Source organism: Brachionichthys hirsutus, chromosome 21, assembly GCF_040956055.1.
Source record: "Brachionichthys hirsutus isolate HB-005 chromosome 21, CSIRO-AGI_Bhir_v1, whole genome shotgun sequence".
NCBI lineage: Eukaryota > Metazoa > Chordata > Actinopteri > Lophiiformes > Brachionichthyidae > Brachionichthys > Brachionichthys hirsutus.
Window position 1 is genome coordinate 6,127,084 of NC_090917.1, and position 22,388 is coordinate 6,149,471.

Consider the following 22,388-nt stretch of genomic DNA (forward strand, 5'->3'; position numbering starts at 1 on the left):
AGCATTACAGCACGCCCAAAGGAAGGCACATGTGGTTTGCAGTCTGGTAGTTAAAGAAATCAGAATTTTTCTTTCAGGAGTCAACATGAACAAGCCCAAAATTCTCAGACCTGAGGAAAGGTAAGCAATTTCCTATATACATTTTCCCCCTAATCCTTTCAGTTATTTTCACATTTGAAGACAAATAAATCATCATGACTTTCATTCATAACCATGACAATTTCTCTGTGTCATAAAAGCCAGCCGGCACACGCAATATGGTTTGACAGGAAGAAATATGTCACCATAAACTTTGTGGTTCAGAAACCAAAAGATGTCCAGGTGGATATCCAGCCACACAAAATGATTTTATGGTGAGTTTAAACACAAAAGGTATTTTATTTCTCTCTTATTGAAACCTCCTGCTCTGTAAATCTCTTTTGTTTTACACTCTTAATGAAACTTATGTGAAATTCTTAGGGTCTGACCTGATAATCTGTCTGCACTGTAAAATATTGCACATTGTCTCTAGTTTGAAGATATTTTTTTTTACATTGACAACCCTGCCCTACCCTTCTAACAGCTGCAAAAACAGCACCGATGATGTGTTCTACAATGAGCTGCACTTCTTTGACAAAGTACAGATCCATGTAAGCTTCCAATTTTAGACCCAATGAGAACAATTGAACACGTGTTCCTATAAAACGATCATTTTAAAATGTGTTCTTTATTCCTTTAACACATTTTAAGGACTCCAGAGAGAGAGTTTATGAACGCACCATCAATGTCTTGCTGAGGAAGGTGAAGCCCAATTATGCATGGCCTCGGCTGCAGAAGGATGAAGCTAAGGTACGTTCGTGTGTATGTATGTGTACACATTTTCAACAATGCTACAGCACCCCAATTTCATCTCTAGAAATTCAAATGATCTCAGGACTCGTTATTAATATTATGTTGTGTATGTTGGTACACAAACTCAATGGTGATATGCTTGAAAAGTCTTATGGCATTTTAATCATGTCATTTGCACAAGGAAAAACAGACCTAATAATATAATAAATAAAGAATAGTTTTGACATCCTGCATCTTAAAATGTAAACGCATGTGGGTGCTGCGTCCCCTCTCATCTTTACTTTCCTAAAAAGATGGAATGTTTCTCTTTGCTTTTACAGCCCAGCTGGATTGCAGTGGACTTTGATAACTGGAGAGACTGGGAGAATGAAGAAGAGGACGGAAAGGAAGAGTATGATAGATATGTAGATGTGAGTACAAACATTGTGTTTAATAATGGTCAGCCATACTTCAATCATGTTCTAGGACAAAATTGCATGTAATTTGTTGCCTTGCGATATTCTCATTATTTCTTTGAGGGTTTGGATTCATGCATATATCTGTGCACTTGGCTTTCCTTTTTTTTTTTAGATGATCCAAGAAATGTCTGCCAGTAATAAAGGAGAAGCGCCAGACATGTGCGATCTTAGTGATGTAAGTGTAGATTTTGGCTACTCTTAAATAAACAAACAAACAAAAAACTCATTTTATTGAACATTTGGATACTGAAATTGTTCTCTTCCTTCCTGTCTTCCTTTCTTCACCTGCAGTCTGACTAAGACGCTGTCTTGTGGTTGCCACCAGAATAAATTACTGCCCAGAATGCCGAATCGCTATGTTTGCTGAAGCGTGTGTGATATTTACTGATGGTTTGATTATGTCCAATATATTGTTTCAATGTATGTGATATTTTCTATGGGATTCTTTATTGACACTGTATACTGACATTTGTTATTGTCGATTCTAATAAAAAATATTTTAACACTTTTGTTTGCAATCTTACGATAAGGTGCTAGGAGCCTTGAGGCTTAATTGGTAAACTTAAAATCAGAAAACCTTTATTATAATGGATCAAGGTGGTGAGTCAGAAATCATTTGGCTTTTTATTTCAGCAACTAAAGAAGATGGCAGTAAATCAGCATTAACGAATAACCTACCATTAGCAAGTGGACTGAAAATAATTAATTCAGTAGTTATTCACAAAAAAAAACTTTTTTGGTAATGCTGGTTTTCTTCTGGATGAAGGCCCATAACATATCCGTTGGCATTCTACTGACTCTATGGTGTCTTCAGTATATTTCGTTGTTTGCATATTTGAACCTTAATTTGTTTCATTGCAGTGACCAAAATTCAAAAGGTTCCCTATTTCTTCTTGTCCTGGATCATAGTATCCGTAATTTAGACAGAATCCGGATCAATCATTGATATCTCAGTGATCCTGTCAGAAACTGTATTTTTTTTCTTCTCCAAGCACCCTTACCATTTTTTTGTGGAGTTCCATGTACATATAGCAAAAATAGCCCCATCTCTGAAAGATAAAGAATCCTTTCAAAACGTCCTGGATCCGGAAGAAAACGTCTAATCTAATGCAAACAACAGATTACTGTAAAATAAACACGTAAAAGCTGTTTTGTTGTATTGCGAAAAACAAATTCTACGTTTGAACTTCAAAGTCGACAATACTTTAGTTTGGACTGCGTCGCTTGCCGTACTAAGATGGCGTCGGCGTGCGCCGGTACTTCCGTATAAAGCTATTCTTCTGATTTATCTCTTAAAAACTCTCCAGAATGGCTTTTCAATGCCAGCGAGACTGTTATATGAAAGAGGTACGAAACTGTTCGAAGGCAGTTCATTATCGCTGCGCATGGTCGCCATTGGCTGAAGTTATTAGGACGTTGCTCACTGTGCCTGGAGTGCTAGCTAGCTATCTGTTAGCTAACACGACTCTAATGTGGGCTGTTCCGGTGCAGAAGCGGAGTAGCCGGTGGTGTAAACTTATCTTAGCCAATCATCTTAATGTTTCTAATCCATTGTCACAATGCGGCGCCCAAAGGTTATTCACGCGTTTCCCTGCGTTCCTCTTAGTTCGTTACCTCGGTGGCAACCTGCTGCCCAGCTGAGCTCACGCAGGAGGTCAACGGGAAGAAAGAAACTCTCAAGGGCTTCAACGTTAGGCTCCAGGATACCATCTTATTCCCCGAAGGCGGCGGTCAAGTAAGCTGCAGAGAGAGAGAGAGAGAGAATAACTCAAATATATTAAATAAACTCTGTTTAGAAATAAAACAGTTGAGTAACGAAAGGTAGGAATGGATGTAATAATTTGTCTCCCAAGTGAAGCACACATCTCAATCAGAATGCTTTAATAATCCCATCGGGTACTTTTCAGACATCTTTATTGCTCTGATCTTGTGTTGGCCTCCTTCAGCCGGATGACCATGGGCTGATCGCGGATGCCCCGGTTCTGAGGGTGATCAGGCAGGGAGCCGAAGCCGTGCACTTTGTGACTTCACCTCTGCACGAGGGTCAGGAGGTGATCGTGAAGCTGGACTGGGAGAGGAGGTTTGACCACATGCAGCAACACTCGGGTGAGGAACAGCGAACAAATGGGGTTGGAGGCTTGAACAATGGATGCATGACTATCATTATTTTATGCTTTGTTCTAAGTGTTTATTTCTTCCTGAATTAGGCCAACATTTGATCTCAGCTTTGGCAGAAGAATTCTTTGGATACAAGACCACATCATGGTATATCACCTCTGCAGAGCACTTCACCTGTGAGCATTAAATGTGCGTGTTTATACCTCTTCTTTTGAATCTTTAGGGAAATGGGCCGTCAGAGAAGCAACATTGAACTTGACACGACCTCCGTAAAGCCTGCTCAGCTCCAGATGCTGGAGGAAGCCGTAAATGAGAAGATCCGAGCTCACGTGCCAGTCACCGTCGAGCTTCTCTCCATCGAGGATGTGGATAAGGTGCGTGTCCCGACGTATTTACTGATGCTAAAATAGTCATTTGGCTATGCGAGCATTGACGCAGAAATGCAGTCACCTGATCAGAAGAGATTTCACATCAGGTGTGTGTGTGTGTGTGTGTATGTGTGTGAACCAGGTGAGGAGTCGAGGGCTGCCAGAGGACCATGCAGGGCCCATTCGCGTCGTTACTATTGAGGGTATAGATGTCGACATGTGCTGCGGGACACACGTGTCCAACCTCAGTGACTTGCAGGTTCAGTTTCACACACAAGTTCATAGAACTAAAGTCAGCAGGGCACACGCTTGGTTTTTTTTTTTTTTTTTCTGGATTCACGAATGCATTCAGACAATGCGTGACACCGTTCAGAAGATCAGATGTATCTCAAGCGATTATAATAAATGGCTGCTTTCGTGTTTTCTTTCTCGTATTCCGGTCTTTAGGTAATAAAGCTGCTGAGAACCGAGAAAGGAAAGAAAAACAAAACCAACCTCGTCTTTTTGGTGGGAAACAGGGTGATGAAGTACGCTGAGAAGAGCTACGGCACGGAGCGATGTCTGGTGTCTCTCCTGCAGTAAGTCGGAAGCATCCAAATGTCACTAATGCACGTTCGGCTGTTTCCCGGAACTCGAAGTAGGGGGGGGGGGAAATATATATATTTTCACTCTTTGACAGAACTGGGCCAGATCAACACGTCGAGGCTGTTGAGAAGTTGCTGAAATCTGTGAAGCTCCTCCAGAAAGTAAGAGCGTTACATCAGTGATGCTCAGACATGCATGCGTTACGGTGTGTTTGTTGCTGCCTAACTCGTTGCAGATTCCTTCTAACCATCATGTCAATCTCTCGGACAGACTAACCTGAACCTGCTACGAGACACGGCCTCGCTCATCGCCCAGAACTTTAAGAACAACCCCCAAAGTGGCAACTTTTTTAGCCTCCACAAGTAAGCCTCTCAATCACAGCGTTTTACAACCTTATCATTAGAATCAACGCATTGTATAGAAAGACAATGGGGGGGGGTCTCTTTCTCCCGACAGACAAGATGGTGACAATGAGTTCATGAATATACTCGCCAGCGAATTAAGCACCGAGGTGAGTCTAACCAGGCTGCTTTGTTGGTGTTAGCGGATGACTGTTTGTGAAGCCTGCTTGTTGCTGCCCTTTAGGAGACTTTGGTTTTCCTGACTGTCGGAGAGGAGAAGGGACCCGGTTTGTTTTTACTGACTGGACCCAGCGGACCCGTGGCCGAACTGGGACCGCAGTAAGACGCGACCGCTGCGTATTTATCCTCTTCTGTACGACCCGTTAAGGTGGATTGATCACGCGCATCTCTCCGGCGCCACAGGGTGTTGGAGATTCTCAAAGGAAAGGGCGCTGGAAAAAATGGACGTTTCCAAGGCAAAGCCGGCAGCCTGGCCCGAAGAGGGGAGGCAGAGGCTTTGCTGCGGCAGCGCTGCAAGCGGCTCGCCTCAGAGGACCAATGAGCACAGCAACGATTTGATGCTTGCTACATGGTGGGAATCTATGCTGTGGTACATGATCAAGAAATCAATACAAGGGGAAATGTATAGTTTGGACTTCGGTTCATCATGTGATGTACATACCGTTTATTCTATGTACTGTAATCGATTCAGCATCACTTGTGGCTGTTTTCTGTGGAGGCTGCAGAGTGCCCAGCTGATAGGAAACTTTGTAATCAGCCCCATTAAAATAAAGACATCCTTTTAAGGACCCGCTGTTCAGATCTTCACTTCTGTTTTACAGTCAACATAGGTATATTCTCCTAGATCAAGCAGGCACTAACGCTCGTTCATCCACGTTTAATATATTTGTAATATACAGAAAAGACACAATTCACATTGAGTGACCAGAGAAATAGAAACCCTTGTACACAAATACAATAAAGGACAGTAGCCCTGTAATACATACTGTGGGACTTAACTCCTTTAAATACATCGTGTCAAAATATTAGAATCCTGTTAGAATGATTTGTAATCCAACATGAAATTGCAGCTTCAACAGCTCCCATTTCTTCACCCACAAACGTGTTCAGATTACAACACTTCCGCGCTGGATTGTACAAAGCTCTCCAGGGAGTCAGTATTTCCTTATCAGAGTGTCAACGCGGTGGTTTAGAAGCAAATCTACGCTTACAAGTGTGCTGCGGTTTTCCGCTGCAGCCAAGGTGCGTGTGGTAAAATGAGATCATATAGTGGCAAACATGCAAGCACCCCTTCCCATTTAAGTAGACTAGCAAAAGCAACAGGGAGACATTTAGACGGGCTGGCAGTCGGGTCCATTTAGTGTGATCTCGTGGTCATTGTAGTTCTTTTCCCGCTCCTCCTCTGCAGTTATTGGAGTGGCCTCACGATCTTCATTGAGATGTAGTTCTGGAGAAAGCAAAAGAATGACATGACTGGATCAGAGCTCATAAAGCACACAGCCTCAGGATTTGCCGTCACCAGCTCTCCTATGATTGGATCTACTCAACCTTTCAGTATTTGGAACCAGCGCATGCGCTCTCAGTTCATCACTTGTCCCAACTTTTTTGAGTTCAGGGTCATACTAGTAAATAATTTCACAGTGACCAAGATTCCTAGATTTCCCTTACCGGTAGAGAGTACAGCAGAATGGCGAGGAAGAGAATCACTATGGTGAGGATGACGAGTACGATGAAGATGCACCGGAATCTTCGCCATACAAGAAACTTCATGGTCTTGCATGGATTGGTGAACCAGAAGAAGGATGTTTCTGGGCGGCTGATAATTGGAGAGAGAAAAAGAAAGACGCATTTCAGTCCATGCGGTTGAGAACTGCACATTCCTCCATTCACTGTCATTGATCTAAATATATAAAAGGACGCTTTTAGAACTCTAATCTGCAGAATGTAAAATAAGGCGTTCGTACTTGGGGAGGTCCAGTTTGGGGTTCATGTTTGGCTCGTCCCTGCCTTTTCCTGCAGGTCTCTCCTCTGCACTTGCTTCACTCATAATCTCGAGGGTCATTTCCACTTTTCCCTGAAAACCCAAGACCAACAATTTTAAGCAGCAAAATACAGCAACATGGACAAAATGAAGAGCAGACACTTTCAGAATCGCCATGTGATTGGGCCTGCCATGGCGGTCCTTGCTTTCACCCATGCTTGTCAGTAGAATTAGGCAAAAGCTACTGAATGAATTTCCATAAAACTTAAGGATGGATTTTGTTAGCATTGCAATGTGGGGAGTTTAACCATTTCCAAGTTCATTGCGTGCACACATGTGCATGGTCTCCCTCTGTGACATCACAGGGGGCGAGATTTCTGCCAGACGCGTTTCAGTAGGTGATTACAGAACTCCGCAAACCATGCAGGATCGACCTGATTGTTTATTTAGCTGTTTTTGGGTTGATAAGGACCCAAAACCACCATAATAGTGTAGAAACATGGGAAATGCGGGTTTTTCATAATATGTCTCCTTTAGAGTTATTCTACAGACAAAGACAAATCTGAGGGGGAAATGCAGACTCGTTTTTTTGAGTCATTCTTTGTAAACTGGAGCTGATAATTAGTCCTGAAAGCTGCAAATTTAAGTCAATGTTCTCTTATTTCTGGCTATACTTTCAGCCACACTTACTCCAAGCGCCCTCTCTCCATCCTTTTCGATGGAGCAGGGCCACCAGCCTCTGGCTGAATGCTGAGCAAACAGAGACTTTGTGTGATCAGTCTTGTTTGGCGCTACCAGTTCCAAATTATCCATCATTTTCAGAGAGCACTTCTCCGGAGTCTTCGCTGGAGCAACAAGATTACACAAATCCAGCTCCAGTGTGCCTGAGATCAAAGAGTTAGAATGGTCAAGATTTAGAATTCTAGTTTCCGGGTAAGACAAGCACTCAAAGCAGGTTATATTGTCCTCGTTTCATTTGAAATTAAACTTCTCACCTAGATAATCATCCAGCGAGAATTTGTCATTATCCCATATCTGAACAATGAACTTGGGAGGAACCCGAAACTCCGTCTTGTCAAGACTCCAAAAGCGCTCCTGTCGAAAAAGAACGCGTGTAAGAATGTTATAGCAACAAACAGGCCTTTCTTTGTTCCAATCTGAACAGCATTAAAATGGCCCGACTGGCTGAGACAATCCTCACCTTCATGGACACGAGGCAGAGTTGTTCGGCAGGTAGGAAGTCAAAGTCGTAGACAAACCTCCAGTTAAAGTTGCCGTCTCCATCCAGAGACCTGTAGTGGACGTCGGTCTTCTGCTTGTCCTCCTCCATTCCTGTCATCCAGCTGGAAAGAGGAACCGCAGCGGTAAGCATTCACCCTCTACCATACAGCTTTTAAAGAGTTAAATAAGTCAATGTGAATGAGACAAGAGGATTTTACAAATGGGAAACAACATCAGAGACAAAATTAGGCCTTAACGTGGTAGTAACGCGTCAAAATTAAAGTCTAAAATTCAAATATTTTCTTTTTGAAAGTGTCATTTTGACACTTTGAGTCGTACCCTTTGACATAGATGTCGCTCATGCTTTCTCCTGTGATGCTGGTCTCATCTAAAGTCACATCTGTGGTGTTCCAGATGATGGCACGCAGGAAATACCTGAGCGCACACACGTGCACACACACACACACACACACACACATACACACTTTTAACTCGGGGGTATCAAATGCGACACAGGAATGAAGCACCAAAGAGCTACTCAGCGTTTACTTCTTCGGCTTGCGTGGTGTGATATCAAAAGGGGGTCCAGGGATGCCAATGGATTTGGGGAAGACGTCCACCCACATTTGAAGGCTTCCCTAAATGAACACAATACCGAGGTCATCCCAGAACAACTGCGTCGGCGTGGACGCGGGTGTGCATGTTCAACGTGAGCTGACCTGAGAGAGAGTAGGCTGGAAGGTGCTGTAAAGGATTCGGGTCTCCACGTGTTCAGGGACGAGCCCCTGCTTCCTGAGCACATGCAGACAGAGGCGTTCCGAGGCCGGACCCAAATGCTCATGGATTTCCTTGTCTTTCTCTGAAAGTGATAACGTATCCTCTTAGCTGGACTCAGCAGCAGTCAAATTAGACATGGCAGCAACATCCACTGTGTGCCAAGCCTGGAAACAACTACACTCTTCTTCTTCATTCAGCTCGTCCTGTGAGGGGTCGCCGCAGCAAATCAATCAGATCATTTCCACTGCTTTATTACCTAATTCAGCCAGCGTGTACCCTTTGCCATTGAAGAAGAGCGATGCACCATTGTCTTCAGACCTGGGTTTGGACAAGCCTTTCATACGAGCCAGGTTCTCCAGAATCTGAGACGGCTTCAGTTGGTCCCGCCACTGGTTGACACCAGAGCTAAGAAGCCAAGAGAGATCAAAGACCGATTCATCTCACATGCAAAAATCTCAGAAATACACATCATTTTCAGAATGTTGACCCCCCCCCCCAAGGAGTTCCATACATGCAGTAGGTTTGAGGGTGGCCACAGTAGGAGTTATATCGGGACAGGAAGCGGTTCTCCAGGTCAATCACTGTCTCGCCGACCTTCTCATCACTGCTCAGGAGATCGTAGTCCAAGACAGAGATCTTCAGGTCCTTGTCCTGGGGCAGGAAGCACGTCGTCTCAAACATTCTGAAAACAAGCAAAGACAATTGAGGTCTCCATTTTCTCCGTCGTTCAGATTTTTCCTTTCATAGCGTTTACCTTCCAAACACAGGGTTGGTGGTGTTGGGCAAGTATTCATCTCTGCTGTCAATCGTATTCCTTCCTAGCGATATCTTAATATACGGATCACACTGAGCAGGAGAGAAAACGGATGTTCAAGCAGAACGGGCCGACCGGACCAGCCTGCGCTGAAACGTGCTGTAATATGGGCGTCTCTCACGCTGCCATTGTTGTCTTTGGGCTGCAGGTCTATGGCACGGACCACATAAATCCTGACTAAACACTCCTGAGGGCCGCTATCTGGGAGCTCCCTGAACTGACGAGGAGGAGGAGCGACACCCGGGTCGTCTGGAAGAGGATACACCTTGAATGAACCCTGCAGACATTAGACGACACACAAGAGAATTGGCTCATTTTACAATTTAGTAGATCTACTCGTATACTAGTATGAAATCTTGACCATAAAGAATTATTATATTCTATGAGTTCTGAATTACCTTCAACTCCCCGACCATAGTGGGGTCGTCGTCACCGCTCTCATTCTTGCCTCGTTGCAGTTTGAAAGTGTTGCAGAAATCAGTCAGCCCTTTGAATTCTGGGACCGTCTCCAGCTCGCAGTCGTACACCTGAGATTAGAAAACATAAATTAACATCTTGGGACAGAAGCATGAAGTTACATACGCTGGATGGAGGCAGATTTAAAACAAGCTTACTTTGAGGGTGTCATATCCTTTCCTGAGATAAGGGCCACATCTCTCCTGGTTTCCAGTTGAAGCGTAGAATTTACTCCACCAATCAACCGTCTCTTTTTCCTTAAAATTGAAATGCACCATTTTAACCATCATGCAGAACGGTTCTCTGCATTTCAGCATTTCTTGGTCTTATGCTTTAATTTGCTCTCACCTTCTCTGCTTGCTTTGGAGAGAAAGGATGCAAGTGTAACACAAAATGAAGAGAAGGATCAATACACACGGCAGTAACATTAATGCACACAAGCAAACAAATCCATCAGGAATATTGGCACGGTGGCAAACGATTATAAACGGGCAGTTGATAAGGAAGTCTCAGCAGCAATTTGAGGATCGACAGCAAACCTAACAAACGAGAGCGAAACAAAGGGGATGCAGAGAACTGTGCTTCTGGCACCTTCAGGGTTAATGCGCTTACAGTATCATGAGGCATCGCTTTGAATGGTGACCGACGTATTGATCTCAATGTTGACATTAGTAATAATAACTCAGGAGGTTCAGATCTACTTTTCTTGAAACATTGCATTGGTTATCAAGTGATTGATTTTTACGGTTTGGCAATCGAGAAAAAAGAAAGAAAAATGATTCCTCATAAATACTGTTTCCAGACAATGCAAACATTTAGGAAGGGTTAGAGTTCTGGGCTTGTTTCCTTTCTTACCTCGAGTTAAATAAGAAAATGTGTTTCATTCACATCTGCAGTGAAGATGAAGCTACAGCCAGCTGGTTAGCAGAGTTTATATGAAAGGCCAAACAAATAGTTACTTAACGCTCGAAATGTGCATGAAAGATTCTATTTATTTGTCTCACAGCCACCTTTACTGCTAAACATGTTTCTACCCTTTGACTTTTGCACACGTTTAAATACAGGCTGTTAGGCTAACTAGCTGCTAGCAGCAACTTCACATTCATTGTGGATGCAGAATGACATTTTCTCAGGTAAATCTTGCCAGAAAATAAACTAAGCACAAACCAGCTAAAACATTTATAATCTTGTTGCCATCCTGGGGACCCAATAGTTCCCATTTACATGTTACACCCCAGTGGTGAAAAAAAAGAAAAGAAAAAAGAATGATTAAGTGTGCTCATTAATTTTGAGGCAATTAGAAACAAGTGCAGTTATTGTGACAATTTCAGTGTCGATTAATTGCAGTGGAGCAGTAAGAGACGTTGGTCAAGAACTGCATTGTGGGTCAAGTGATCTTAGCCTTCTGGTCTCTTTGGTGCCAAGCTTTGTAATTAGAGAGCTAAAATACAAGCAAGTAACCATACATACAAAGTGGGGGGCAGGGGAAGCCAGTTTGTTGACAGCAGCTGACAAGCTGTACATGAACTGAAAGCCAGAGTAATAAAGTTTGTCAAATTTGACTGAAATTGTCAAATCCTGCACTTCTTAGTGAGAAGTGGGAGAGTTTACCTGCGTCTCCAACAGGGGCCTCGACTCCTCCATATTAATGGCGACATGTTTGGAAGGCGAAGCCATCATCAGAGCCACTAAGTCGATTAAGGACAACATTAGAACAGAGATTTTTGTCTCTGCCCAAGTTGGATAAGAAGACCGTCCCTTTAGCCTCCTTACTTTTGGAAGACATAGCCCCCTCTGCAGTGATGACATATGGGTCACATCTGAACTCCTCCAGATGAGTGATGGTGCACTGACCAACCACAGGCTTCCTCCCAAATGGGCGGTGGTCAATCACCTTGATCACAATGGGAGGCGTGTACATCTCATCCTTTGGAAGGAGCTGAACGGAGGGTGTAAAGGAGTAGTACTATGAGTAGCGCATATTCAGCAGTATTACTTTTACCCTAACCCCGCTCTGCGAGGTTAAACTCCCCAACTTGCTGTTACCACTTTGATGAAGAGGACAGAGCTGGGGAAGTTCGGGCTCTTCTTCATGTTCTTGATGACGGCCGACTCCACCCTCTGGCCGCCACACTCCACCACAAGGCTGGGAGAAGACACCGATGCCAGCTGGTACGGCTTCATGTTCCTCAAGCCCCATGCTAGAATCTGCAGACACACACACACACACACACTTTAAGAGACGTTACCATTTGTGTCGGTTCAGATCAACAGCCTCACGGGTCCCGTGTTACCTCCACAGCCGTAAGTTGCACCACGGGCCGGATGCCCTGAGGGACCATGTACAGGTTCTCTGATCTCTTTGGGGGAACCAGGGGGAGCTCGGACTCACCAGACTAAAGACAGAAGGGAGGATGGATTATGCTTACATTTAAGTGAAAGGCCAAAAGACTGTGTGGCTATCCATGTTTGTGATAAACGTGAGGGGATCGTTAATATATTGACATGAAAAATAAATCATATACCCCACTCTGTCAATCGACCAATGATCGGCTGGTAAGGTCGTGATGCATGTCAGAACAAACCTTGTCACTGAGGATTAGTTCTGCAGCCACAAGAGCTTCCCCCGCCTTGAGACCTTTCTGTATTATGGGATGCCACAGCAGTTTGGGCGTCTGATCTATGCCTGGGTTCAACTTCACCATCGGCACACAGAGGCTGCGGCCCAGCAGCTCGTCTTTCCCCTGGACAGAAGATACCAGATATGTTTTCACACATCAGCTGATGTAATGCATTTAAACAAAAAGGCTCCAGCAACTCCCGTGACCCGCAAAGTAAAAGGAACTATGAACATTCCCGACTTCGATAATTTTCTCTCGTGCTCATTTGTGATTTCTAAAACAAATACCTGATTATCAGCAGTATTCCACTGGCAGGCGTGTTATAGGGTGCTATTTAATTACTGCTACAACACGTACAGTTGCACAAGCACATTCTCGATGTAAATTTACCACAACCTACCACTTGGTCGTGGTCGTAGAACTCCAACACAACATCGGGAGGAAGGTGAGCAATGTTCTGAGGGTCTCCGTAAATCTCCACATCATTGAAAATCAGAGTTTGGTCCCAGGTTGGGTTCAGCGTTGCTCGTAGCTTCTCAGTCGTCTTACTGACATGTAGGAAGGAGATATGTACGTACGGGTCTGAAAAAAAAAAATGCAAGTTAGTTCATGGTCATGTTTTTATTATATATATTATATTTATTTATGGACAAGCAAATAGTCTTACCAGAGAAGCTATCTTTGTCCATAGATGCCAAGTTCTGTGCTTGATAGATGTAGACTCTGAGATGGTACAAATGTGACCCTGTGGAGAGAAAAACCACATTCTGAACTACATGTATCTCTGCGTACATATACACGTTTGGATGTGGGTGATCCATTTATGCGAGTCACTATACTGCTCACTGTCAAAGGAGCAGGACACCGTCGGTGTGTTTGCACCGAACAGCTTGGTGGTATCGGCCTTGGAGCCTCTCTCGTTCACGTCGGTATCAACCCCCTTCAAAGTAAAACAAAGCAGACACCTTCAGGCTTCTGAACCGTTAATGCAGTGCATATTTCAAAATAAAAACATTCCGCAGCACTGCTGACGTGTTAAACACACAAGTCAATATTTGAACGTGAATCAGCGCGCTCAGATCCGCCTTCCTCTCCTACTTACATGGAAAATAACCATTTATCTGAAATTATCTGTATGTTATCCGTGTTTCAAAACTTAATTACTAAGCAAGGTGGTAGACGTGCTCTAGAGATCAAAACTGTTTCTGTGCTAAGGGTGTAAAAATGTTTTTGTTCTTATATAGTTTCAATTTCAGGGTTCCTTGGGATATTGATTAATTTTTGGATCCTCAAGTAGCTAATCAAGGTACTGGCCCTTATTTTTTGTCACCTCTGATCGCTTATTTTTTTAAGATTGGAGGTGTATTTCTTTTACTCACTAGCGCCCCCTCAAGCTGGAAAATGGCAGATGCTCCCAGCCGGTCCTCTGGAGCCATCTTTCGCCTCCAGCGCCTCCTACGAAATGTGTCGGAGGAACGTTCCTTCCTATGGAACTTCCAACCAATCAGGGAAGAAAATTCCCATCCTTCGGGGTCACCTCTAACCTGCCTCTGTATGGAAATATTACAATCAGTACTATAATTATTAGGAATGAATAGATTAAAAAAAGAAACTGAACATGTACCACAGTATATACACTAGTAGTGCCCCCCCCCCCCCCCATGCTGACCTCAGCAGCAGCTCCTGCAGCGAGCGCAGCCCTCTTGCGAGGTCGAACCAGCCTCCTCCTGCGGTGGACATGGTACACTTTCTCTGTAGGGACCCAGGACCGAGGCTTGTCATTGGGGGGAATAGTGACCCCGTACTCCCAACCTGCAGGGTTTGAGACGCAGACACATCAAGCATGAGCGAGTCAGAACGCAGTCTGCAAGATTCAGCTTGACAAGCAGATTCTAAAATCAGGCGAGGTAAACGAATGCACCTTGATCATCCACAGCTCTGTTGTCATCCACATTCCACTCATCTTCCCACACCCAACCTGGAGGACACTCAAACTCTGCAGGGTTTCGGCTCTTCTCTCCATTCTGCACAACATACGTGGATTAGATTACAGACTGGACTTCAAGCAAAAGGTCGAAGGAGTCAAGCAGAAAAGGAGATGCTGTTCTCACCACATCGGTGAAGGGCTCAGAGGCAGCCTTCCACTCTCCCCCAGGAAAGCGAGCCTCATTTTGGAACACTTCATCCATGAATTCTGTGTGTCCAGCATCCGCCTCCGTTAGCAGACTGAAACACGGCATCAAATATGTTCATCACTCGAGTGTGGAAAAAGAAAAGCCTAAAAGACGTGCTGAACTCTGTGTAGAGCAAGAACTTGTCTCAACAACAATTGAGTTGCAAATCTGTAAAATCAACCCACCAAAGTATTCCTATTTTTCCAACTTTTAATGCTCAAAAATAACCATTATAAAAGTAGAAGCATCATCTATAATCATGCTCACGCTTTCTCTGGGTCAATGAACCAGTCTCCTTCCCACTCCCATCCTCTGGGCGGCATGAAGTACTCTTTTTTCAGCTTCAACTTCCCAGTAACGTCGGAAAATTTGTATCGTCCCACCAGTCCAGTGGTCCCCCATTTACTAAACATCTGGGCCTGGTTCTCATACTGTAATTCAAAGGAAGCTTGCCATTTTAGAGGCTGACTTTTCACAGAAAACAACATTTAAATACGAGCCGTTGTTTTTGTAAGTTATAAGAGATGATTCACCAGCTCAGCAAACACGCTGAAGGTTCCCTCGGAGAAGGAGTTGAACTTCTTCTCGTGAGCCGACAGGCCCAGCCACATGTTGAGCCTCACCTGAACCGGCACCTTCAGGCCCTTGTTCTTGTCCATGGGGTACTGAGGGGAAAGGAAGTTTGGGAAAAGAGCATCAGCGTTGAGAATTCACCCTTAACCTTCCTGATGGGGTAATGTGGACCTTTAAAAAGATGGTCTGCGTCTTCCCACACTGTTGTCCACAGGCCTGCTCGCTGTACGTCGAGTAGAGGACTTGGTTGGCGGGGATACGGCTGTAAGCCACCCTCTTCTCGCCACGGAGCATCCAGACAATCACATCCGGCAGGCTGTTCTGGGGCTGGACACAACAGTACAAGCATGTGAAGCATCACAGTCAATATATTCGTCTGTTTAATGTCTCAAATTCTTGTCCAATGAATAATCCGTTTGTACCTCTTCAGCCAGCACTTTGAGTTTCTCTGCCCAGGACTCGATGTCTGACAGGGTGTCACGGATCTCTCGGGCCTCCTCTCTCATTCTTCTGGCTCCGTCCTTGATGGTGGTCAAAGAGTTGTCTCGTAGCTTTTTGAATTGGATGTCCAGAGACGTCAGGTTGGAGCGACCCTCCAGCTCAGGCATCGGGAGGCTGCAAAGCGCAGACAAAAAGGATCCAATTTACATCTCCGTTCATCTAAACGTTTATTACAGTAAAGAGGCACGCAACAACACCACATCTCCATTTACCTTTCCAAGTCTTCGATTAGTTGAGTCAGCAATTTTAGCCACACCTCTGCCAGCTGGTTGTCAGAGACCTTTGCCAAGATGCCAGTTTTAAAAGCCTCCAGGTTGGATTGCTGCACAGCATCACAATACAGGTAAATAATATGCTCCGGCATTAAACCTGTGAGGCTAACTTATCTTGATAAATGTACACTAATGTTCTAAAGAGCGCTAAACCCAAAAGCAATTATTAATTCTGATCTATCAACATTTTTTGACGAGTACAGAGGATTATGTGGCATTACCAAGTGGTGGGCAATATGAAGGATGATGTTGGCGGTGTCCATGCGGTGGCTGATGTCCTCCCAGAATGAGGTCACCACAACCACTGGCTTAGTTCCCGCCCATGGCAAGTAATAGTAGTGGTTTCCTGAAAGGGTTAAACACATTAAAAGTCCCTCCAACAAGAAAGCAGCTTTTTATAAAGCCGAGAACATCAGAGCAGCTCCGTCACTGACCGTCAAACACAGCACAACTATACTGAGTGGTGGACGCCAGAGGTTTGCAGGTGGTGTCCAATTTGTTGCCGTAGTTACCGATGCTGACCTCAAATTGGATCGGCTCTCCAGGGTCCTGTATCATGGAGGCACTATGGAAGGTTGCACACAGACAGAACTTCCTCCTCCTCTGGTACTTCTAAAAAAAAAAGTGAAAGGGAGCGAGGAGGAAATACTTCAAATCTTCTGTGTGAAAATGAACCACACTCATCGGGTATCACAAGTCACAATACCTGTGCCACCAGGATGTCATCACTGGGGATGCCTTCTATCATTTTGTCTGCTTTCTCCTCTAGCTTAGTGGTCAGCTCGACCAGAACCCTGCCTCTGTAAGCCACTCCCTCCCCCTGCACAGGAAGCCGTGCGAAATGTGAGATCCAAGTTGATTTGTGCAGGTACATACCAAAGATCAAAGGCCCAAAGATTAAACAGTCATCGCTACCTTTCCAAAGTTGAGATCCTCATAGGGGTCGGGCAGGCCAGTAAACTCTCTGGGGCTGCCGTACAGGTTGACATAGCAGGGCCCAAAGACGGGCAGGAAGCCCACTTCAGCCTGCCCTGTGTTGGCTTCAGACAGATGAAACTACACTCAGCATTCTTACGATTAGACTCCAGCAAAGCAAAGCTTTAATGGTTAGCGTGCGTGTGATGTTGCATTCGAAGCAGTGATGGGCAGGTGGAGGTGGGCAACGGTGAAAGTTGGGGAAGCAAGTGGGAGGCAGAACAATTATTGTGTTAAATTCCTAATGCCAGTGTCAAAACAGATGACAGCACAGCTTTATCATCCAGGTGCACAGGGACCGAGACTTAATGAGCAGATTGTCGTGCACGGCATGCTTAATGCTTTCCATCTCATGCAACACGGGGCGAACAAAAAAAATCACAGCTGAACCTTCAAATGATGTCATTTCCTCATTTCCTGCATGTTCCTCTATTCCAGGAGAAAAGGGACAATTCATGTACCATTTAGAAATCATACAAACCGCAAAGTGTATTTTCTACACAGTAATGAAGAAGAAATGCGTTGAATGCAATCAGCTTCTGAAGTTGGGGAAAGTAAAATAGGACCAAAACTAAATACCTTCTATCTCTCCACCAGAGGAGGCGATCTTTGCCAGGTTCAGGTACGTGGTGCCGATAGCATCGTTTCCTGTTACACGATCCCTACAATCAAACACACAAAACAGTTCATCTCACTCTGCAAACACAGACTAACACATGTGATTGTTAAATAACATACATTACAATTTAAAAGGAACAGATATGCACTGCCCCCCCCCCCCCCCCCCCCACACACACACACACACACATTTTAGAGGTGCTTAAAAGAGAAAAACAATGTATTTCACTGCCGTGTCTGTTTGCTCTCAGATAATGCCACGTTTTCAACACGTTCTGAGCTGCACAGTTTTTCTAGTTTCCTCTTGCACCCATTTCCCCTCTAGTTTCCTCTTGCACCTATTTCCCTTCAGGCTTCCTGGACTTCCAGACCTTTAACTCCTTCAAAAATACACTGAGGAAAATCAGCTGAGTGTGTGCCAACAGGATCCTATCTTGCTCAGGGGAAGGGAGGGGCCTTCACAGACTGAGTCATAATCTCATGCGGTTGGTGATGGAGCGTGGAAACACACACACAAAGCACGCACACACACAGCTGTGGTCGTCTTTGTCGGCCCCAAGCAACCAAGAGGCAAATATTTTCCCAATAATATCTCCAAAATAAAACAGGAATCTTACCAATCAAAGACAGTCAGTTTGACACGTTCACACATGGAGGGGAACTAAAGAAGACAGAAGGCGGTTAAAAAACATTTGACTGAACTTCATGACGTGTGAAACCTTCCACCGTTGTGACGGGGAAGATGTTTCCATCCCCACGAACCCTTACCTTCACTTGGAGGTTGAGAACCTGGTTCCACTCTGGGTTTGCATTTTTCTCAATGATCTGAGTACACATCTGCGTAGAGCGAAAACCACGCCTTAGCATTTCTTCTGTCACACGGTGATGTTACATCCAGAACGCTAACATTTAACACTCGAGCATGAGAAATGAGACCTTTTTGCCAGCAAATCGTGCTTCTAAAAATGGATCCACCAGGTTCTTCTTGTTTTCTTCTCCTCCAAAAATCTCTTTCATGGTCTGGACAAATGCATCGTCCACTGAAATCAGAAAAATCAGAAAGGATGAATCAGTACCAGTAAACGCTTCTTCCTTTTCCCCACAATATGACATGTTTTGCTTTTTCCAGTAGTGGCTACCATTAAAATAAAATAAATGAGCTCTGCATTACGTCATTGGAAAACCTACCCTTAGAATCTGGAATTACACTGGTAAAAAAGGGCATTAATTTGGAAGACATGCAACTCCCTCTTACTCTGCGGAACATCCTCGGCTCTGAACACCTTCAACGACAGAGTGGCCCATCTCAGAGTCACACCAGCTGGCAGCAGCAGATTACTCTCTATGTCGTCGTGGTCGTCATTCGGCTCCCTCTTCTCCACCTACGGGACGCGGCAGAGGAATTCCAGAGTTCAGACGGGCACCGCCGCCATATTTAAGAACGGAAAGAGGCCAAAAGCAGCGCCAGTTAAAGTAAACAGCGCTGTGGCCAGTCAGTCAGTCATACCGGAGGCTCATCTCCAATCCCAACTACAAAGAGGCTGACTTTCAGGTAGCCTTTAGCCCCGGAGCTGGAGTCATCCGGGTCATTCAACAGGAGCCACTTCCTCAGGACACAGTGGGCTGAAATGAGACATGCATACAGCAGATAGATAAAATACACCACAGAAATATTAATGACAGAAACCACCCTGTGTTTGTTCACACATGGTCTAACTTTCTTTTTATTATTATTATTTCCTATCAGAGCCATTGTAAGTAAAAGATGTAAACTGCCAGAAATTGTAAAATATTTGAATCTTTTCTTTCAGATTTTTATTCTAAGCTAAATAAATGATTATGCAAATTGCATTCTTCTCGCACAGATCCATTTTACTGTACACTTCTTATCCTGTGTATTTTACACTTGCGTCATTATAAGCTGGAGGCCTCACCAAACAGAAAAAAACTACTTTACTAATCCCGCCACATTCTGCCAAACAGCATCCTCTGAGAAAATACAAATGACACACAAACTCGTGGTTTACGAGAAGCTCACCTGCTTCATCATAAACATAACCGATGTCCAGCTGTCAGAGGGAGAAGATCAGACACGTTGAAAACACTCTTTATAATGATATTCAAATCAATGTGGAAAAACTGAAGGAAACTAGGTACCTTGAATTCTCCCATCACACTATCGGCTCGGAGCGAATAAGAATTATACACCTGAGGAGGAGCGTGAGCATCAATTCAGCTTGTTTATACAAATTGACAATACGTTGGAGTTTGTGTGTACAGACCCGGAAGCTGATGTGATTATCGAACAGTTCTGATGGCAGCATGTGGACATTGTAGAAAAACATCTATAAAAGAAATACATTCAAAGATAGAAAACGAAGAGCATTGATGCCTGATTCTCAAACACAAGCTTGTAGTTCTGGTTTATCCCTTCTGATACAAATCTGTCATCTACTGCTAAGAGCGTTCACCTCATCGAAGAAAGGGTTGTTCCCCCTCTTGATCCTCGTCCTGTGGGTCTCTCCACACACGCTAATCTTCACCACCGGTTTGACATTGTTGCCGGACAGCTGACGGGCCTCAATGATCCGGACACGAATCTGAAAGACGCGACCTTGCAGACTCAGTGAGGGCGACAGCACATACATATGAATAAAAGTTATGACGGCATGTAATGGTGCCCAAAAACACCAAATGTACGATTTATAAAAACAAAACCCGAACAGAAATTGTGGGAACCAGAAATTTACTTGAACTTTGAATTTAAGAAGAGGTGAAAATGACTTATTCTGCCTCACAGCTTGAGCAGTGTTTTCCTGTAGTTCATGTTAAGAGTAAGAAAACCGAGCAAGAATAACAAATCATTAACATGGCCATGATTAAAATGTGAAAAGACGACCAGTTATTCTCTTCCCCATGAAAGGAGCTCATGTTTCCTCCTGATCTTCTTATCGCCAACCAAAAGCAGCCTCGGGCTACAGCGCAAATAACAGCGTAAACGGCAATTCATACTCCAACTACTCCACTCACGAACAAAGATCTGCATTAACTAGAAGCAGACTGCAGTTCTGACAAAAACACCGCAGTAGCATAAAGCGTGATGCATGTGGCAGCTTTAAGCGTCGGGACATAGATCACATGCTCTGCAGTGGCTGCTGGTTCTTTTTTATTGATTGTTTAACACTTCAACAGAGACACTACTGGAAAGACCTGGAAGTCCTGAGGTTTGTTGGCCAGTCGGTGGCGGTTCTGGGCCCTGGCCACCTGATGGCGGAGGTGACCGGGGCTGAAGCGGGTCCCTGCGACACCACTCTGGCCCCCAGTTGGTAGAGATCCATCACCCTCCACAGCACCATCTAATCAACAGGTAAACCAAAACGATCAGCGGTCAAGGACCTGACAATACTAACCTTTACTGAGTGATTAGAATTAAATGGGCGTACCAGCATCCACTGTGGCATCTCCTGCTTGGGGGTCGTTGGGATTGGGTGCAGCATTGGCTGGAGGATCATAGCCAATCACAAGGTTGATTGTAGCCTGGAATTAAATCGTTGGCTGGTCTGTTATTCCATTTTTTAAAAAGAGGGCAGCTTTCCTGCTTCTTCCATTCATTAATCCATGAAGGAAATAAACTCACCCCAATGTTCTCTCCACTTTCATTGACCAAAGGGACGTTTCTGGAAGGCAGTGACCTCACCTGACCAGAGGAAAGTTCTCTTAAAGAGATTTTGGCTGACCCAAGCAATCTGTTCAGAAAAGAAAAAACAGCAGACAAGCACTGATTGCACAAATAGCTTGTTATCCACCGTCAGAAATGTTTTCCAGGCTCATGTGACTTGGGAGAATCTGTTTGTTGAATCAGCACCAATGCCCCGATCTAAATGGACCTACAGTACAAGAAGTCAAGTAACAAACCACAGAGAAATGAAACGCCTTGTGTGTACTCAATGAAGTCACATTCACAAAATGGGTCTATCCCAGGTCCCCACCCAGAGCTAACAAAGCCTTCCTTTACAAACAAAACGCACCCAATGGACTGGACTACAGTCAAAGCCGCCAGCCTGCCATCCGCTGCTGACATCATCTGCAGCATCCTCAAAGACAAATAAACTAATTCTACCATTCCATTTCTTCTGAGGGCCTTTAAAAAATGCAATAATGAACAACATTGGCTGCCCCCCGGTACTCCAACAGGAATGTGTATCGGGAAATATTTAGACAAGGCAGAAAATGGCAAAACTTCAGTAATACAACCTGGATTAAATTTCTGTAAGGAATTTCATGCCCAAAAAAATAATCAAGAGCAAGCATTGAAAAACAAATTTGAACTAGGGTCGGTGAGATGTTTAGGCTTGAAGCACATTCCTCTGGTAACTTCTTGGAAACTCCACGGACAGTATTTACAAGAAATCCTGACTGAATTATTTATACAAGTCAACGTTCCATCTTCAACAGTTCAACTACAAAATCTCTGTGCTTCTTTATGCTCAAGAAATATACCAGCAATAACATACAACATAACAATAAACCCTAAAATGAATAAAGAAAAGAAAATTGCCTTGTCGTCGCCCGAGTGTTTCCCATTTCTTTTTATTTGGCACACCTATCCAGAAGTAAAGCAATTCCTGCAACAAATACTGCCTTCAAGAATGCACCATTATAGTGACAGATGATTCATGTCAA

General features: G+C 44.2%; 2 protein-coding genes across 2 annotated transcripts in view; one reads left to right on the forward strand and one right to left on the reverse strand.

Annotated features, from left to right (window-relative positions):
- LOC137910126 (alanyl-tRNA editing protein Aarsd1-like) lies at window positions 1-5,703 on the forward strand. The gene is made up of 17 exons (XM_068754551.1): window positions 1-120; window positions 240-353; window positions 563-629; window positions 730-828; window positions 1,152-1,241; window positions 1,402-1,464; window positions 2,896-3,024; window positions 3,236-3,395; window positions 3,497-3,554; window positions 3,631-3,781; window positions 3,918-4,034; window positions 4,223-4,353; window positions 4,455-4,521; window positions 4,631-4,722; window positions 4,817-4,871; window positions 4,946-5,040; window positions 5,125-5,703. Exons 1-17 carry the CDS (start codon window positions 86-88, stop codon window positions 5,261-5,263), a joined length of 1,662 nt encoding a protein of 553 aa, XP_068610652.1. The 5' UTR covers window positions 1-85; the 3' UTR covers window positions 5,264-5,703.
- LOC137910124 (myoferlin-like) overlaps window positions 5,585-22,388 on the reverse strand; it is a 23,863-nt gene continuing 7,059 nt past the window's right edge. Inside the window, exons 4-53 of the mRNA XM_068754550.1 lie at window positions 21,343-21,451; window positions 21,149-21,242; window positions 20,916-21,061; window positions 20,177-20,305; window positions 19,988-20,050; window positions 19,863-19,913; window positions 19,744-19,774; window positions 19,213-19,328; window positions 18,961-19,087; window positions 18,642-18,745; window positions 18,474-18,542; window positions 18,323-18,366; window positions 17,667-17,749; window positions 17,028-17,152; window positions 16,819-16,932; window positions 16,547-16,724; window positions 16,334-16,458; window positions 16,053-16,162; window positions 15,762-15,954; window positions 15,511-15,666; window positions 15,300-15,431; window positions 15,034-15,197; window positions 14,704-14,818; window positions 14,514-14,616; window positions 14,262-14,404; window positions 13,972-14,142; window positions 13,439-13,532; window positions 13,260-13,337; window positions 12,993-13,174; window positions 12,557-12,715; window positions 12,266-12,367; window positions 12,018-12,179; window positions 11,745-11,910; window positions 11,583-11,659; window positions 10,320-10,331; window positions 10,130-10,228; window positions 9,914-10,042; window positions 9,637-9,792; window positions 9,456-9,547; window positions 9,213-9,383; window positions 8,958-9,106; window positions 8,644-8,783; window positions 8,474-8,562; window positions 8,264-8,359; window positions 7,905-8,046; window positions 7,699-7,798; window positions 7,394-7,587; window positions 6,687-6,796; window positions 6,391-6,538; window positions 5,585-6,169 (exon numbers count right to left, since the gene is read on the reverse strand). Coding sequence (XP_068610651.1) covers window positions 6,131-6,169; window positions 6,391-6,538; window positions 6,687-6,796; window positions 7,394-7,587; window positions 7,699-7,798; window positions 7,905-8,046; window positions 8,264-8,359; window positions 8,474-8,562; window positions 8,644-8,783; window positions 8,958-9,106; window positions 9,213-9,383; window positions 9,456-9,547; window positions 9,637-9,792; window positions 9,914-10,042; window positions 10,130-10,228; window positions 10,320-10,331; window positions 11,583-11,659; window positions 11,745-11,910; window positions 12,018-12,179; window positions 12,266-12,367; window positions 12,557-12,715; window positions 12,993-13,174; window positions 13,260-13,337; window positions 13,439-13,532; window positions 13,972-14,142; window positions 14,262-14,404; window positions 14,514-14,616; window positions 14,704-14,818; window positions 15,034-15,197; window positions 15,300-15,431; window positions 15,511-15,666; window positions 15,762-15,954; window positions 16,053-16,162; window positions 16,334-16,458; window positions 16,547-16,724; window positions 16,819-16,932; window positions 17,028-17,152; window positions 17,667-17,749; window positions 18,323-18,366; window positions 18,474-18,542; window positions 18,642-18,745; window positions 18,961-19,087; window positions 19,213-19,328; window positions 19,744-19,774; window positions 19,863-19,913; window positions 19,988-20,050; window positions 20,177-20,305; window positions 20,916-21,061; window positions 21,149-21,242; window positions 21,343-21,451 — 5,881 coding nt within the window. The 3' untranslated portion in view covers window positions 5,585-6,130. The remainder of the gene's footprint in view (window positions 6,170-6,390; window positions 6,539-6,686; window positions 6,797-7,393; window positions 7,588-7,698; window positions 7,799-7,904; window positions 8,047-8,263; window positions 8,360-8,473; window positions 8,563-8,643; window positions 8,784-8,957; window positions 9,107-9,212; window positions 9,384-9,455; window positions 9,548-9,636; window positions 9,793-9,913; window positions 10,043-10,129; window positions 10,229-10,319; window positions 10,332-11,582; window positions 11,660-11,744; window positions 11,911-12,017; window positions 12,180-12,265; window positions 12,368-12,556; window positions 12,716-12,992; window positions 13,175-13,259; window positions 13,338-13,438; window positions 13,533-13,971; window positions 14,143-14,261; window positions 14,405-14,513; window positions 14,617-14,703; window positions 14,819-15,033; window positions 15,198-15,299; window positions 15,432-15,510; window positions 15,667-15,761; window positions 15,955-16,052; window positions 16,163-16,333; window positions 16,459-16,546; window positions 16,725-16,818; window positions 16,933-17,027; window positions 17,153-17,666; window positions 17,750-18,322; window positions 18,367-18,473; window positions 18,543-18,641; window positions 18,746-18,960; window positions 19,088-19,212; window positions 19,329-19,743; window positions 19,775-19,862; window positions 19,914-19,987; window positions 20,051-20,176; window positions 20,306-20,915; window positions 21,062-21,148; window positions 21,243-21,342; window positions 21,452-22,388) is intronic.